General features: G+C 38.1%; 1 protein-coding gene across 7 annotated transcripts in view; it reads left to right on the top strand.

Annotated features, from left to right (window-relative positions):
- Positions 1-14,471, top strand: part of utrn (utrophin) — a 372,003-nt gene that overhangs the window by 32,398 nt on the left and 325,134 nt on the right. For 5 of the 7 annotated variants that reach the window (XM_031901862.1, XM_031901866.1, XM_031901865.1 and 2 more), the window contains exon 1: positions 13,800-13,932. The exons of the other annotated variants lie outside the window; for them this stretch is intronic. In XM_031901862.1, coding sequence (XP_031757722.1) covers positions 13,836-13,932 — 97 coding nt within the window. In that variant the 5' untranslated portion in view covers positions 13,800-13,835. Of the gene's footprint in view, positions 1-13,799; positions 13,933-14,471 lie in introns of those variants that run through there. 7 annotated transcript variants of the gene reach the window in all.

Consider the following 14,471-nt stretch of genomic DNA (forward strand, 5'->3'; position numbering starts at 1 on the left):
ATCCAAGACTCAAATCCAGCTGACAAAGGCAACTGTCAGACTGGGGGGTTAGCAGTATCAACATGCCTTATTTCAACAATACAACCACATGTAAATTGTTAGAATGTTCCAAACACAATAGCTACTGGAAGAAACTTTTGTGCATAGCTGAAACAAAATTTGACATAAACTGTTGCCATTGGAAAGCTTTTAAGAGAAGACCACCTCATGAGCGTTTAAACACTACAGAGAACAGCCAAGTATTATAATGGGAATAGTCAGTTGTGGAAAAGATTTACCTTTTCTGCGTTCTTGTGACTTGCAGAGACTGGAATGGCCATAAACATGCACGAAAGCTACAAAAGGTCTGTTAGAATCCAAAGAGCAAGGAGTGCAGGTAGCATGGGGTTTCCCCTGCAGTCACCAGACATGAGTTTACATATCTGGGATCATATAAACAGGGAAAATATGAAAGCTATTGTAATATCTCAAGGTCCTCTCTTAAATTCCTTCAAAGAGTGCTGTAATAATATGGATTTTCGTATTATCTGAAAACATGTAGCATTAATGCCAAGCAGATTACAGCAAATTGACTTACCATAAATTAAGACATTTTAATTCAGTTTCTTTGCCTTATTACTGATAAATGAATCAATCTTGTTAAAAAAAAATTAATTTTTTTTTTTTTATTAATCATGAAATATAAACAGTTTTTGGAACGTATTGTAATTGATTGACTGTTTTCAGGTACAGTATATGCATGATACAGTTATACTTTCCTTTCAATACATGCTTTATTTTCAGAATAAGGTTAGATCAATCTCATAAATACAGCATTAGGTTTGACCTATGCCTCTGTGAATTGCCTTAGTGTTTGCACTCCCACCACTTGGGTTCACAAAGCATTTTACTAGCTCAGCAAGGAATAATTAACATACCACATAAATATACATTTTCATCTGCTGACAAAGCCCCCACTGTACAGGATTATGCACTTTTACAAGATTGGCTTTGTCTACAATTGTTGAGTGTGCCTTTGTCTTTATTTAATTTCCATTCCCCTCCCCTAGCTGTACCAAGTTATGAAGTAGGTTTGGAATAAATAAATAAATGAAGTTGATGATTAAATTATCTGTCTGTTTGATGTGGTTGACATTGTTGTCAATACTGTATATTGATTTATCATTTTAATTTGCATGGTGCCAATTACATCATCATTTTAGTGTTAATCATAAATTATAAGAGACGATCCTTGAACTTCCACCCAGATGCTTTGGTGTTAAGGGACATTTCCCGACCGTTCCTCCCCTGACGCGTTAAATTTACGCAGCTCGGGGGAAGACCCTGTGAGGTGGGTTAGGGGACGCGGCCAGCGGGGGCACCTGCAGGGCCCCTGGGGAGGAAGCCCCAGTGGGTCCTTCACCCCCCAGTCCAATCCTGGCTGGACCAGAGCATTAAAAAGCACATGCTCTAAAATGGAGTGTAGGGTGTTAGTCCCACCAGATAGGCCATCCAGGCAAGATTATTACTATTTTATAGTGTTTTAAGAAACCTTCTTAAAAAATGCTGCTCAAAATTAAGCACTATCCCTAGAGATTAGGGCACAGTTGACAACACTGTAATTAGCTACTCCAAATTCTTTATTTTTAACTCCTCCTTTCTACATTTTTAACTTTTATTTTACATAATGGAATTAATAACTTTCACCAGCATACAAATGTTGTAAGTTTTATTTGATACTCCAAATTCATTAGTGATGGGATGACAGTTTAATTCCAAAGTTTACATAACCACTGCATTCATGAAATGGATTGAGGCCTTTTTGATTCTGACATTTTCTTATCTCCAGTTTAAATGCAATATTTTTCTTTCTTTCCAATTCCCTTTACTCCACTTTTGTGAATTCCCTTTCCTAATTTCTCCCTTGATGAGGTGAGGGGTTCTCAATACATTTGTGTTTGGGATCGGTTAGTATGATGTAGACATTGATATTCTGAGACAATTTGCAATTGGTCCTCTTATTTTTAATGGTTTTTCAGTTATTTAGCTTTTTGTTCAGCAGCTCTCCATTTGGTAGTTTAGCAGCTATCTGGTTGCTAGGGTCTTATTTACCCTAGCAACCAGGTAGTGGTTTAAACAAGAGATGGGAATATGATTAATTAATGGAAAAATAAGTAATAAAAATTACAATAATAATAAAATTGTAGCCTCACAGAGCAATACGTTTTGGCTGCTGGGGTCAGTGACCCCCATTTAAAAGCTGGAAAGAGGCAGAAGAGAAAGGCAAATTATTCAAGAACTATAAAAAAAATGAATTAAGACCAATTATAAAGTTGCTAGGAATAGGCAATTCTATAACATACTAAAATTTAAATTAAAAGTGAACCACCCCTTTAGATGTGTTTTTAAGTTAGTTTTATAGAGAGAGAGGCAGTGGGTGCTGACACCCCAGGTACATTATATACAGTGAGATGCAGTCTGTATTTACAAAACCAAATTGGTCAGTTTTGCCATCTGTCAAGAAAGCTGTGCTCTGATTCGAGAATCCACAAGAAGAAATATCCAATCAGAGCACAGCTGATTACAGCAGAACAGAGCTTGCAGGAGCAAGAGAAAAATTCCAGGACAGTGCAGAAAGGGAGTGAGTTTCTTTATTTTTTGTGCCAAGCTTAGCCTCCCCTAGACTTATTGAAAATCCACCTATGGCTCCCTAAGAGCTTCACCTAGGTCCAAATAACTCTCCAACCAGTCATCCAGCTTGTCATGTCAGCTTGACATTCTCTGCACTAAACTAAACTGGCTTATTACTGTTGCTCACCCATATTGAAATTTTGCTGGACTACAACTTCCAACATATTCCACCATATTATTAAGGGTTAAAGCATGGTGTGAGCTGTAGTTCAGCAACATGTGGTTTGTATTTTAAAATAATATTGCTTGATAGAACTTTTAAGTGACCAACTGAATGCTGGAGAATCCTCCAGTGAATGTACCTGATTTCTATGAATCTGTTTTACACATTTTTTTTACTGATCATTAAAAACTATTCAGTAAACCTGCAATAACCGCAGAACATAATATTTCTACTATATCGTGCTTATTTTAAGTAGGTTGGCTCTGCCTCATCAATATCTTAACTCTCCATTACTATTTGACCTTACAAATGTTTTTGCAATCCTTTTTAAGTGGTCACTGTAAGATGGCTGATACCCCCGAACATCACTTGAAAGTGTTCTATATTAAACTTTATAAAAAGAGGCAAAAAGCCTTTTAATTGTTAATATTATAGGCGTAAATGCAAAAGGATATTACATAGGGATTCCTGTTGCACCACATACAGGTTAGTACATATGCTTGGGTCAGTAATAGGTACCATTGGCTGCATCTTTTTGACAATGCATTTCTGCAAAAATCCAGTCAGCAAGTATGCAATCCATGTTAATGCTAATTTTCCAAGTCAGGTGAAGGTTCTTATTAGTATTAATATGCACCCTTTTATACATTAAGTAAATATATCAAAAGCTTGTTTGTTTTTTAATTCCATTACAATGTTACCAGTGCTTTTGAAATAGTCGGGTATATATCCTAAACATGTCTCATTTTATTCTTCAAATTATCTTTAAAGTATGTCTTATTCCTTTTTTTTTTTTTTTTTTTTTTTAAACCAAAAAAAGATTCTAGTCTTGGTTTGATCTGTTTCAGTTAGTTCACGTTTCTGTTTTGGCTGCCCAGAGGATATTAGAAGGGGCAGATGCTGCCACTATACAATAGAATCAGTGATATGAACAAAATGTGATTACTGTCAACACCAGGGCCAACCAAATGCAGAGTAAACTCTGTTCCCAGATATTGACCAGAGAGGCAGTAATCTAAATGTAAACATAGGGATAGAGCTGATGCTTACTGTGACAAGGGAAACTAAGAAATGTGGTTTGGAAACCACAGGATAAAGATAGGGAGAATAAGTAATGATTACAGGCTACAAATAAGGTAGAATTTTCCAGTAAGTGGTTTTATGTTTATATATTCCGTATAGTGCCAGTCTTCTCATTTGCAAAAAAAAAAAAAAAAAGTACAAAAACCACAAAGAACCATAGCTCAACTCTCGTCTTTTTATTTCAAAGGGCTCCACTTGGATTTCTGCAGCTGCCTAGTTTCTAATTATAGGCGGGGAAGCCTAGGCCTTGGAATATAGGAATAAACATTATGGCCCAACACATTCAGGAACAATATGAATCATGACTACATGAACCTTCAGTAAAGGGTCAGCATTTTGAAAAGGGTCAGCATTTTGAAAGCCTTGTTACATACATTCAGTAATGTGTAATATGTTGTGTAGACCAGGGCTGTTCAACTGGCAGCCTAAAGCTTGCCATACACGCACAATATAATTGTAGGAAATTACGTTTTGTACGAATTTCAGACCCTGTGTGGGCTCCAAATTATTGTCCCGACCATGACCATGGTAGTCAGTCATTTATTCGATTGGACAGGTTAGAAAATTTCAGTTGGATAACAATAAGATCAGCGCATGTATTGTGACATGTATCTGACAAAATCCTTGGGGACCTACAGTGTTCACGTATGGTTGGTGTCTGCCAACTATTTCATGTTCAGAACATCCTCTGATTTGTTGTTTTTAGGGCTTTATCCTACAGTTTCAGTCGTTTTAGATAATTGTATTCAAACGTACGACCAATATCCGAACACTCGTCGGAAGAAGAATAAAATCTGAACCTTAAAGAGATACTGACACCATACATTTAACTCTTTTACTGCCAAGCACGTATGGCATACGTGCTGGCAGTAAAAGGGCTTAAACGCCAACGACGTGTCTCATACGTCGTTGGCGTTTAAGCGCTGCCCTCTGCAGCGGCGGCATGTGCCGCCGCTGCAGAGGGCTTCTAACAATGACAGCCCCCCTGGGCAATGTGCCAGGGGGGCTGTCATCAGGGTCCTGCGAGCCGATCGCTCGCAGGACCCTCCAGGAAGCAGCAGATGCGATCGCATCGCATCTGCTGCTTCCTGCTTCCTCCCTCTCCCCCAGCGCCGGCCCAAATGAGGAAGGAGGCGATCGGTCTTCAGGAACAGGTAAGGACTTTTTTTTTTATTGCATTTACACACTTTTACACACTTATACACACATTTACATACATTTATACACACTTACATACATTTACACACACTTACAGCACACATTTTAGCATTTTTTTATTTTTTTTTTTTTATTTTTTTTTTTTTCATTTTTCACACTTTTATACACTTATTTACACTCATATACACACTTACACACTATCACACAACTTTTACACATGTACACACATGTATACACAAACACTTTGGTTTTTTTTTGTTTTGCTTTTTTTTTTTTTTTTTTTCATTTTACCACTTTGTTTTTATTTTCTTTTACCTAAAAACTGTTTATTTTGACAGCGTAACTATTGGATCAGATATTCTGGCCACTAATTACACTGTCATGTAACTTATTTTGTTGTTTCACTGATTTGCACAATTTTTGTGGTTTTATCACATTTTATCCCTGTATAAGTGTTCCTGATCTGTTTTTAGCGTAGCTTTGCCAGGTGTAACTTTGGTGTACAAAAATAACTTTACCTATTTTGAATTCATCAGAATGTGTACTTTCCAAAAATATATGGTTTTCTGGGGGTCACTGTATAGTTAGGGGGGGGTTACTGCACATAATACACTGACAGGGGGCTCTGTGTGCAAAAGCTGAGCTGGCAGGCGAGAAATCCTTATGCGCTATTTTCATTTTGGGTTCAGTACATTCCGCAGACTTTGGTATATCTATGCATATTGGGCATCAATCTGTTCAGTAGGCCTCTGGTGTTCCTATTTGGGGTGACTTGCCTTTGTACGCAAGAAATTGTGTGAGATAAATGCGGCAAATTGCAACATTTTTAGGCGATTTTCTGAAATCTCATAAAAACCGATAACTTTAGGAAAGCTTTGCGGCTTGGTACTTTGGTGTAGAAAGGACTCTTTACCCTTGTTGGATTTGTCAGAATGTGTACTTTCCAAAAATATATGGTTTTGTGGGGGTCTCTGTATAGTTAGGGGAAGTTTTGGCACATAATACACTGACAGGGGGCTCTGTGTGCAAAAGCTGAGCTGGCAGGCGAGAAATCCTTATGCGCTATTTTCATTTAGGGTTCAGTACATACCGCAGACTTTGGTATATCTATGCATCTTGGGCATCAAACTGTTCAGTAGGCCTCTGGTGTTCCTATTTGGGGTGACTTGCCTTTGTACACAAGAAATTGTGTGAGATAAATGCGACAAATTGCAACATTTTTAGGCAATTTTCTGAAATGTCATAAAAACCAATAACTTTAGGAAAGCTCTGCAGATTGGTACTTTGGTGTAGAAAGGACTCTTTACCCTTGTTGGATTTGTCAGAATGTGTACTTTCCAAAAATATATGGTTTTGTGGGGGTCTCTGTATAGTTAGGGGAAGTTTTGGCACATAATACACTGACAGGGGGCTCTGTGTGCAAAAGCTGAGCTGGCAGGCGAGAAATCCTTATGCGCTATTTTCATTTAGGGTTCAGTACATACCGCAGACTTTGGTATATCTATGCATATTGGGCATCAAACTGTTCAGTAGGCCTCTGGTGTTCCTATTGGGGGTGATTTGCCTTTGTACGCAAGAAATTGTGTGAGATAAATGTGACAAATTGCAACATTTTTAGGCAATTTTCTGAAATGTCATAAAAACCAATAACTTTAGGAAAGCTCTGCAGATTGGTACTTTGGTGTAGAAAGGACTCTTTACCCTTGTTGGATTTGTCAGAATGTGTACTTTCCAAAAATATATGGTTTTGTGGGGGATCTGTATAGTTAGGGGAAGTTTTGGCACATAATACACTGACAGGGGGCTCTGTGTGCAAAAGCTGAGCTGGCAGGCGAGAAATCCTTATGCGCTATTTTCATTTAGGGTTCAGTACATACCGCAGACTTTGGTATATCTATGCATATTGGGCATCAAACTGTTCAGTAGGCCTCTGGTGTTCCTATTTGGGGTGACTTGCCTTTGTACGCAAGAAATTGTGTGAGATAAATGCGGCAAATTGCAACATTTTTAGGCGATTTTCTGAAATCTCATAAAAACCGATAACTTTAGGAAAGCTTTGCGGCTTGGTACTTTGGTGTAGAAAGGACTCTTTACCTTTGTTGGATTTGTCAGAATGTGTACTTTCCAAAAATATATGGTTTTGTGGGGGTCTCTGTATAGTTAGGGGAAGTTTTGGCACATAATACACTGACAGGGGGCTCTGTGTGCAAAAGCTGAGCTGGCAGGCGAGAAATCCTTATGCGCTATTTTCATTTAGGGTTCAGTACATACTGCAGACTTTGGTATATCTATGCATATTGGGCATCAAACTGTTCAGTAGGCCTCTGGTGTTCCTATTTGGGGTGACTTGCCTTTGTACGCAAGAAATTGTGTGAGATAAATGCGACAAATTGCAACATTTTTAGGCGATTTTCTGAAATGTCATAAAAACCAATAACTTTAGGAAAGCTCTGCAGATTGGTACTTTGGTGTAGAAAGGACTCTTTACCCTTGTTGGATTTGTCAGAATGTGTACTTTCCAAAAATATATGGTTTTGTGGGGGATCTGTATAGTTAGGGGAAGTTTTGGCACATAATACACTGACAGGGGGCTCTGTGTGCAAAAGCTGAGCTGGCAGGCGAGAAATCCTTATGCGCTATTTTCATTTTGGGTTCAGTACATACCGCAGACTTTGCTATATCTATGCATATTGGGCATCAAACTGTTCAGTAGACCTCTGGTGTTCCTTTTTGGGGTGATTTGTCTTTATCTGATCTTTATCAAGAAATTGTGAGAGATAAATGCGGCAAATTGCAACATTTTTATGCGATTTTCGAAAATGTCATATAAATCTGCAAACTTAGGAAAGCTTTACAGCTTGGTACTTTGTAGCAATAAGAAATATTTACCCATTATAGATTCGGGGGGATGTGTATTTTCCAAAAATATATGGCTTTCTGGGGTGAATGTACTTTTTTTGTAGCATTATCCCACATAAAGGATGTAAATGTGTTGATTTTGCAGGAGCTGAAATGATAGATCATATGGGGGTATGTTCCCATTGGGGCCCCTACATGCCACATACTTAGGTAAACCTATACATATTGGGCATCAAACTGTTCAGTGGACCCCTGGCGTTCAAATTTAGGGTGTTTTATCTTGGTACCTAACACTATGTGGGAGATAAGATGCTGCAAAGTGGAAGCTTTGAGGGGATTTTTGGAAATGTCATCAAAATTGCTAACTTTAGAAAAGCTGTGCGGCTTGGTACTTTGGAGTAGAAAGACATGGGTACCCATTTTAGATTCGGGGGAATGTGTACTTTCCAAAAATATATGACTTTCTGGGGTGAGCGTACTTTTTTGTAGCTTTATCCCACATATAATGATGTAAATGTGTTGATTTTGCATGAGCTGAAATGACAGAAATGACAGTATATATGGGGGTATGTTCACATTGGGGCCCCTACATGCCACATACTTAGGTAAACCTATACATATTGGGCATCAAACTGTTCAGTGGACCCCTGGCGTTCAAATTCAGGGTGTTTTATCTTGGTACCTAATGCTATGTGGGAGATAAGATGCTTCAAAATGGAAGCTTTGAGGGGATTTTTGGAAATGTCATCAAAATTGCTAACTTTAGAAAAGCTGTGCGGCTTGGTACTTTGGAGTAGAAAGACATGGGTACCCATTTTAGATTCGGGGGAATGTGTACTTTCCAAAAATATATGGCTTTCTGGGGTGAGCATACTTTTTTGTAGCTTTATCTCACATATAATGATGTAAATGTGTTGATTTTGCAGGAGCTGAAATGACAGAAATGACAGTATATATTGGGGTATGTTCACATTCGGGCCCCTACATGCCACATACTTGGGTAAACCTATACATATTGGGCATCAAACTGTTCAGTGGACCCCTGGTGTTCAAATTCAGGGTGTTTTATCTTGGTACCTAATGCTATGTGGGAGATAAGATGCTGCAAAGTGGAAGCTTTGAGGGGATTTTTGGAAATGTCATCAAAATTGCTAACTTTAGAAAAGCTGTGCGGCTTGGTACTTTGGAGTAGAAAGACATGGGTACCCATTTTAGATTCGGGGGAATGTGTACTTTCCAAAAATATATGACTTTCTGGGGTGAGCGTACTTTTTTGTAGCTTTATCCCACATATAATGATGTAAATGTGTTGATTTTGCAGGAGCTGAAATGACAGAAATGACAGTATATATGGGGGTATGTTCACATTGGGGCCCCTACATGCCACATACTTAGGTAAACCTATACATATTGGGCATCAAACTGTTCAGTGGACCCCTGGCGTTCAAATTCAGGGTGTTTTATCTTGGTACCTAATGCTATGTGGGAGATAAGATGCTTCAAAATGGAAGCTTTGAGGGGATTTTTGGAAATGTCATCAAAATTGCTAACTTTAGAAAAGCTGTGCGGCTTGGTACTTTGGAGTAGAAAGACATGGGTACCCATTTTAGATTCGGGGGAATGTGTACTTTCCAAAAATATATGGCTTTCTGGGGTGAGCGTACTTTTTTGTAGCTTTATCTCACATATAATGATGTAAATGTGTTGATTTTGCAGGAGCTGAAATGACAGAAATGACAGTATATATGGGGGTATGTTCACATTCGGGCCCCTACATGCCACATACTTGGGTAAACCTATACATATTGGGCATCAAACTGTTCAGTGGACCCCTGGTGTTCAAATTCAGGGTGTTTTATCTTGGTACCTAATGCTATGTTGGAGATAAGATGCTTCAAAGTGGAAGCTTTGAGGGGATTTTTGGAAATGTCATCAAAATTGCTAACTTTAGAAAAGCTGTGCGGCTTGGTACTTTGGAGTAGAAAGACATGGGTACCCATTTTAGATTCGGGGGAATGTGTACTTTCCAAAAATATATGACTTTCTGGGGTGAGATTACTTTTTACTAGCTTTATCCCACATATAATGATGTAAATGTGTTGATTTTGCAGAAGCTGAAATGACAGAAATGACAGTATATATGGGGGTATGTTCACATTCGGGCCCCTACATGACACATACTTGGGTAAACCTATACATATTGGGCATCAAACTGTTCAGTGGACCCCTGGTGTTCAAATTCAGGGTGTTTTATCTTGGTACCTAATGCTATGTGGGAGATAAGATGCTTCAAATTGGAAGCTTTGAGGGGATTTTTGGAAATGTCATCAAAATTGCTAACTTTAGAAAAGCTGTGCGGCTTGGTACTTTGGAGTAGAAAGACATGGGTACCCATTTTAGATTCGGGGGAATGTGTACTTTCCAAAAATATATGACTTTCTGGGGTGAGCGTACTTTTTACTAGCTTCATCCCACATATAATGATGTAAATGTGTTGATTTTGCAGAAGCTGAAATGACAGAAATGACAGTTCATATGGGGTATGTTCACATTGGGGCCCCTACATGCCACATACTTAGGTAAACCTATACATATTGGGCATCAAACTGTTCAGTGGACCCCAGGCATTCATATTTAGGGTGTTTTATTTGGTTACTTTATGACCTGTAGGAGATAAGATACTATAGACTAGAAGCTTTGAAGCGATTTTTAAAAAAAATCACAAATTTTGATAAAAACCAATAACTTTAGGAAAGCATTGCGACTTGATAGTTTGGAGTAGACAGACAGTTGTGCCTATTCTGTATTCCCCAGAATCTGTTCTTTCCAAAAATGTACAATTTTCTGGGATAAACCTTCTGTTAGTGGAATTTTGGCCTTGAAATCCAAAGTATGCAGTTTTTTTGGAGCAGTGCTTTGGGAATTTGGTAGTGTACTGCTGGGAGTTTTTGACCTATACAAGTGAGAAATCTCCATAAAACTATATATATTTGGTATTGGCACGTTCAGGAGACATGGGACTTTCCAAATCAGTTGTATATTCGTGCATAAAATAATTTTTGTTTCTAGTATGTGTGATTATATTATGGAAAATTTGATTTTTTTTGCATTTTTAGTCATTTAGAAGCCTATATCTTGTTACAGAATTGGAATTACACAAAAATTCTACCATATTTTGAAAGCTTAGGTTGTTCTGAAAAAAACGATATATTGTTTTCCTTGGTAAACTAAAAGTCCCCCCGAGGAAAGGCCCCTAAAGTGAAACAGTGCAAAATGTTCAAAAACTGTCTGGCAATACAAGTTCCGCTTTGACCAAAATGGCTGGCAGTAAAAGGGTTAAACCTTTTTCACATCTATAATAACATTGTCTTTGCATGCTATTTATAATTTTGCTATAAAAGTATTTGCCTGATGCTTTTACATTACCTATCTGATCCCCCATTTTCCTCTGAGGGGGCTGCCATATTTGTGTATCAGTAGTCTCTTAGCATTAGAAGCTATAACTGACAGGTTGAGAAGGGACAATCAGGTTGGCAAAACAGTGAGGTTTAGGAACAATTACTTACAGAAGCAAACTCAGTGAAAAATGATCAAAATAACCTATACTGTAGGTAACTTTTTATGTACATTAATATTTTGAAGAGTAGTTTTTTATTGTCAGTATCACTTTAAGAAGGATTTTGTGTCTCCTGTGCTTGCCTAGGACTCCATAGAACATTTGTGTTTTGATTTAATTTTTCAAATATACAACTTTCTCCATATACATGGTAGATTAACGACCATTATATGATGGTCGTTAATCTACCATTTACAGGGAGAAAGTTGTATATTACAGAGATAAGAAGACTGCGTTTAGGCCGCCACTGCCATTCTGCAGAGAATAGCAGTGGTCAAATGCTCCTGTCTGCCCCTCAGTTCTTAATTCTCAAGGATCAGGACAAGGTTTTGTAGCATCCAACAGAATCATGTGCTTCTGTATGTTGTTGCATGTACTGTAGTTGTATGTTGTTTTTGTGGCATGGACACTAATACCTTCAGCAAAGGAGTCTCATATAGTTAACTCCTAGGTATAGTGCCATTTACTCATTTACTGTGCCACAATTGAGGCTGATTCTTGTGGCTAGTGTCACAATCGGGTCAGCGCAGTGGCTTGCTCTGACAAGTGGCAACTTGGAGCAGTAATGTATTTTGTGAATAGTGATATTAGCAGTCAACAAGAAGTTCCATGACCATATACAGTAAAGGCATTAGGCATAGTGCTTATACAGGTTACAAAAGGGATACACTATTTATAATACACATTTTTCTTTTTTTTTTTTTAGTTGATTACTTGAAATCTCACTTTTTCCTTAATCTAAACTGAATTTAGTTTTAATTCCTAAATTTAGATTATAGAGAGTCATGCTTTAAAGTTCATTTTTAAATTCATTAACTGCCATTGCTACAGTAAATACTGTCAAACATAAATCTGTTTAGAAACCAGCTGCTTCCTCTTGTCAATTAGTTATTCTATGGAAGCATCAAATTTAAGGTGACCAAACCCTTTGGGACCATCACACGTGTTTATAAGATGCTTATTCCGCTGCATTCTTTAAACACACACTGCAACTCCAGTCCTGGTCACAGAAGATTTTGAGGGTGTTCTTGGCATTAATGATACAAATAAATATTTTTTCTGGAAAGCACTTGGAAAGGATATATATTAACACCAGACAGGACCAGGTACAAACCAGCAATGCCAAAGATAGGCATATTGCTAATAAGCTGAGGCATGTGGAGCCATTTTGCCAAAATATTGACAAACAACAGGAAACCTAGCTGATCTATTTTCCTGATAGGGTTCCAGCGCTAGTAAAATGCTGCCAGAGGTGAGTTACTTACCTTGCCTCATGGCAATAGAGCTCGCAAGGGGTGCATAAAAGAGAATACTAATGGCCTGAACACACTGATGAATTTGATCATGTTGTATTTGGTTTGAAGTGTGTAAATAAAATGTAATTGGTCAGAAAAGTACTCTTGCATGGACTGACCTGTTTTGATAGGGTAGCCACCTTTTTGTTAATGCCAAAACTATATTAGCAGAGAATAAATGTCTTGCATTGTAGGCTACACCAGTGTGTTTTTTTGTTTTTTTTTAAATCGGTGTTTGTCTGTGGGATATAATCATGTTTGCTTACCTGTGGATCAGTGCTCGGTAGAACCATCGGTACCATGGGCACCCAGCAGATCTGGCAGTGAACTGCAATATACATTTCCATATGTAAGGGCGCAGCTGTGATTGGCTACCCAAATGTAACTGTACATCTATGTGAATAAAATTAACACAAACTCATCACTAATTTTAACAGCTACAGGAATCAGAGGGGATAGGGTGTTCCAATAAAGATTCAGTATTTTAAATAAATGTCCTCTGTAGATGTGCTATTAAAATAAAAAAATATAGAATAAAAATGATATATAGTTAAATTTGATCATGGTTTACTGTTACTACAGAGCTATCCAGTTTTTCTTTTAACTACAGCTCCCATGATGCTCAGCCAACTAGAATGCTGCAGGTTAGGCATGAAGCACGTTTTAGGCCAAAACATATGAATAAACATGAATTCTCTTTTAGCATTGCTAGGAGGGTTCCAAACAATTTGCTTGGCAGACTTTGCTGCTAATGTTTCTAATTTATTTATCATACAGGACCAGATGAAGTTCTGGTTCCCACACAGGCTTGCCTGCCTCTGTTATGCTTTCTAACCCTCCGGGGAGTATTTTGTCTGTTAGTGTTTTCACATACTTTCTGCGTAATATAGGAAATCCAGTGAGTTCCACACACGCCCACAATGCATTTGCTTCTAGCTTAAAATCAGTATCCGTTTCCTCTGCTGCTGCTGCTGCTTGCAGTTACACTGACATGAGTGTGAAGGGGCTGCCTGCACAACCTGCATGGAAACATCCCCACTTTTCTCTCAAGGTATCATCAAACTTAAGGACACACTCTGTGACACCAGGTACAGATATTAATAATTCTGGGGGGATAGTCAGTGATGTAACTGCTGCCAGCCTGGAGTGGTTTTTAGGACTGCTTCACCAAACCGGCATCTTTACACCTGTTGCTTGGAAACACTATATATGCAACTGATTTCTGCTCCTGCATACTTTTATTCATTCTGCAGCAGTACAAGTGCTGCCTTTAATATAGTTTAGACTGATGTTAGATGGGCAGCATTCCATGAATTGATACATCCATATGTTAAGATAACTAAAGGGTAGTTCACCTTTAAACAAACTGTAACATCAACAAAAAATGAAAGTCAAGTCTATCAAAGTAATGTATTATTTACTATTGCCCTGCACCAGTAAAAAGTTGTGTGTTTGCTTCAGAAACACTACTATAATTTATAAACAAAACAGCTGTCTAGCCATGGGGGCAGCTTCTTAAATTGATAAAGGGAATTTATCTGTTATTTGCCATGTAACCTGTGCCTTTTTCCCTTTTTTGTAGCTTAAGGGCTCTGGCACATGGGGGAGATTAGTCGGCCGCGACAAA

The sequence above is a fragment of the Xenopus tropicalis genome, chromosome 5 (genome assembly GCF_000004195.4).
Source record: "Xenopus tropicalis strain Nigerian chromosome 5, UCB_Xtro_10.0, whole genome shotgun sequence".
Lineage (NCBI taxonomy): Eukaryota > Metazoa > Chordata > Amphibia > Anura > Pipidae > Xenopus > Xenopus tropicalis.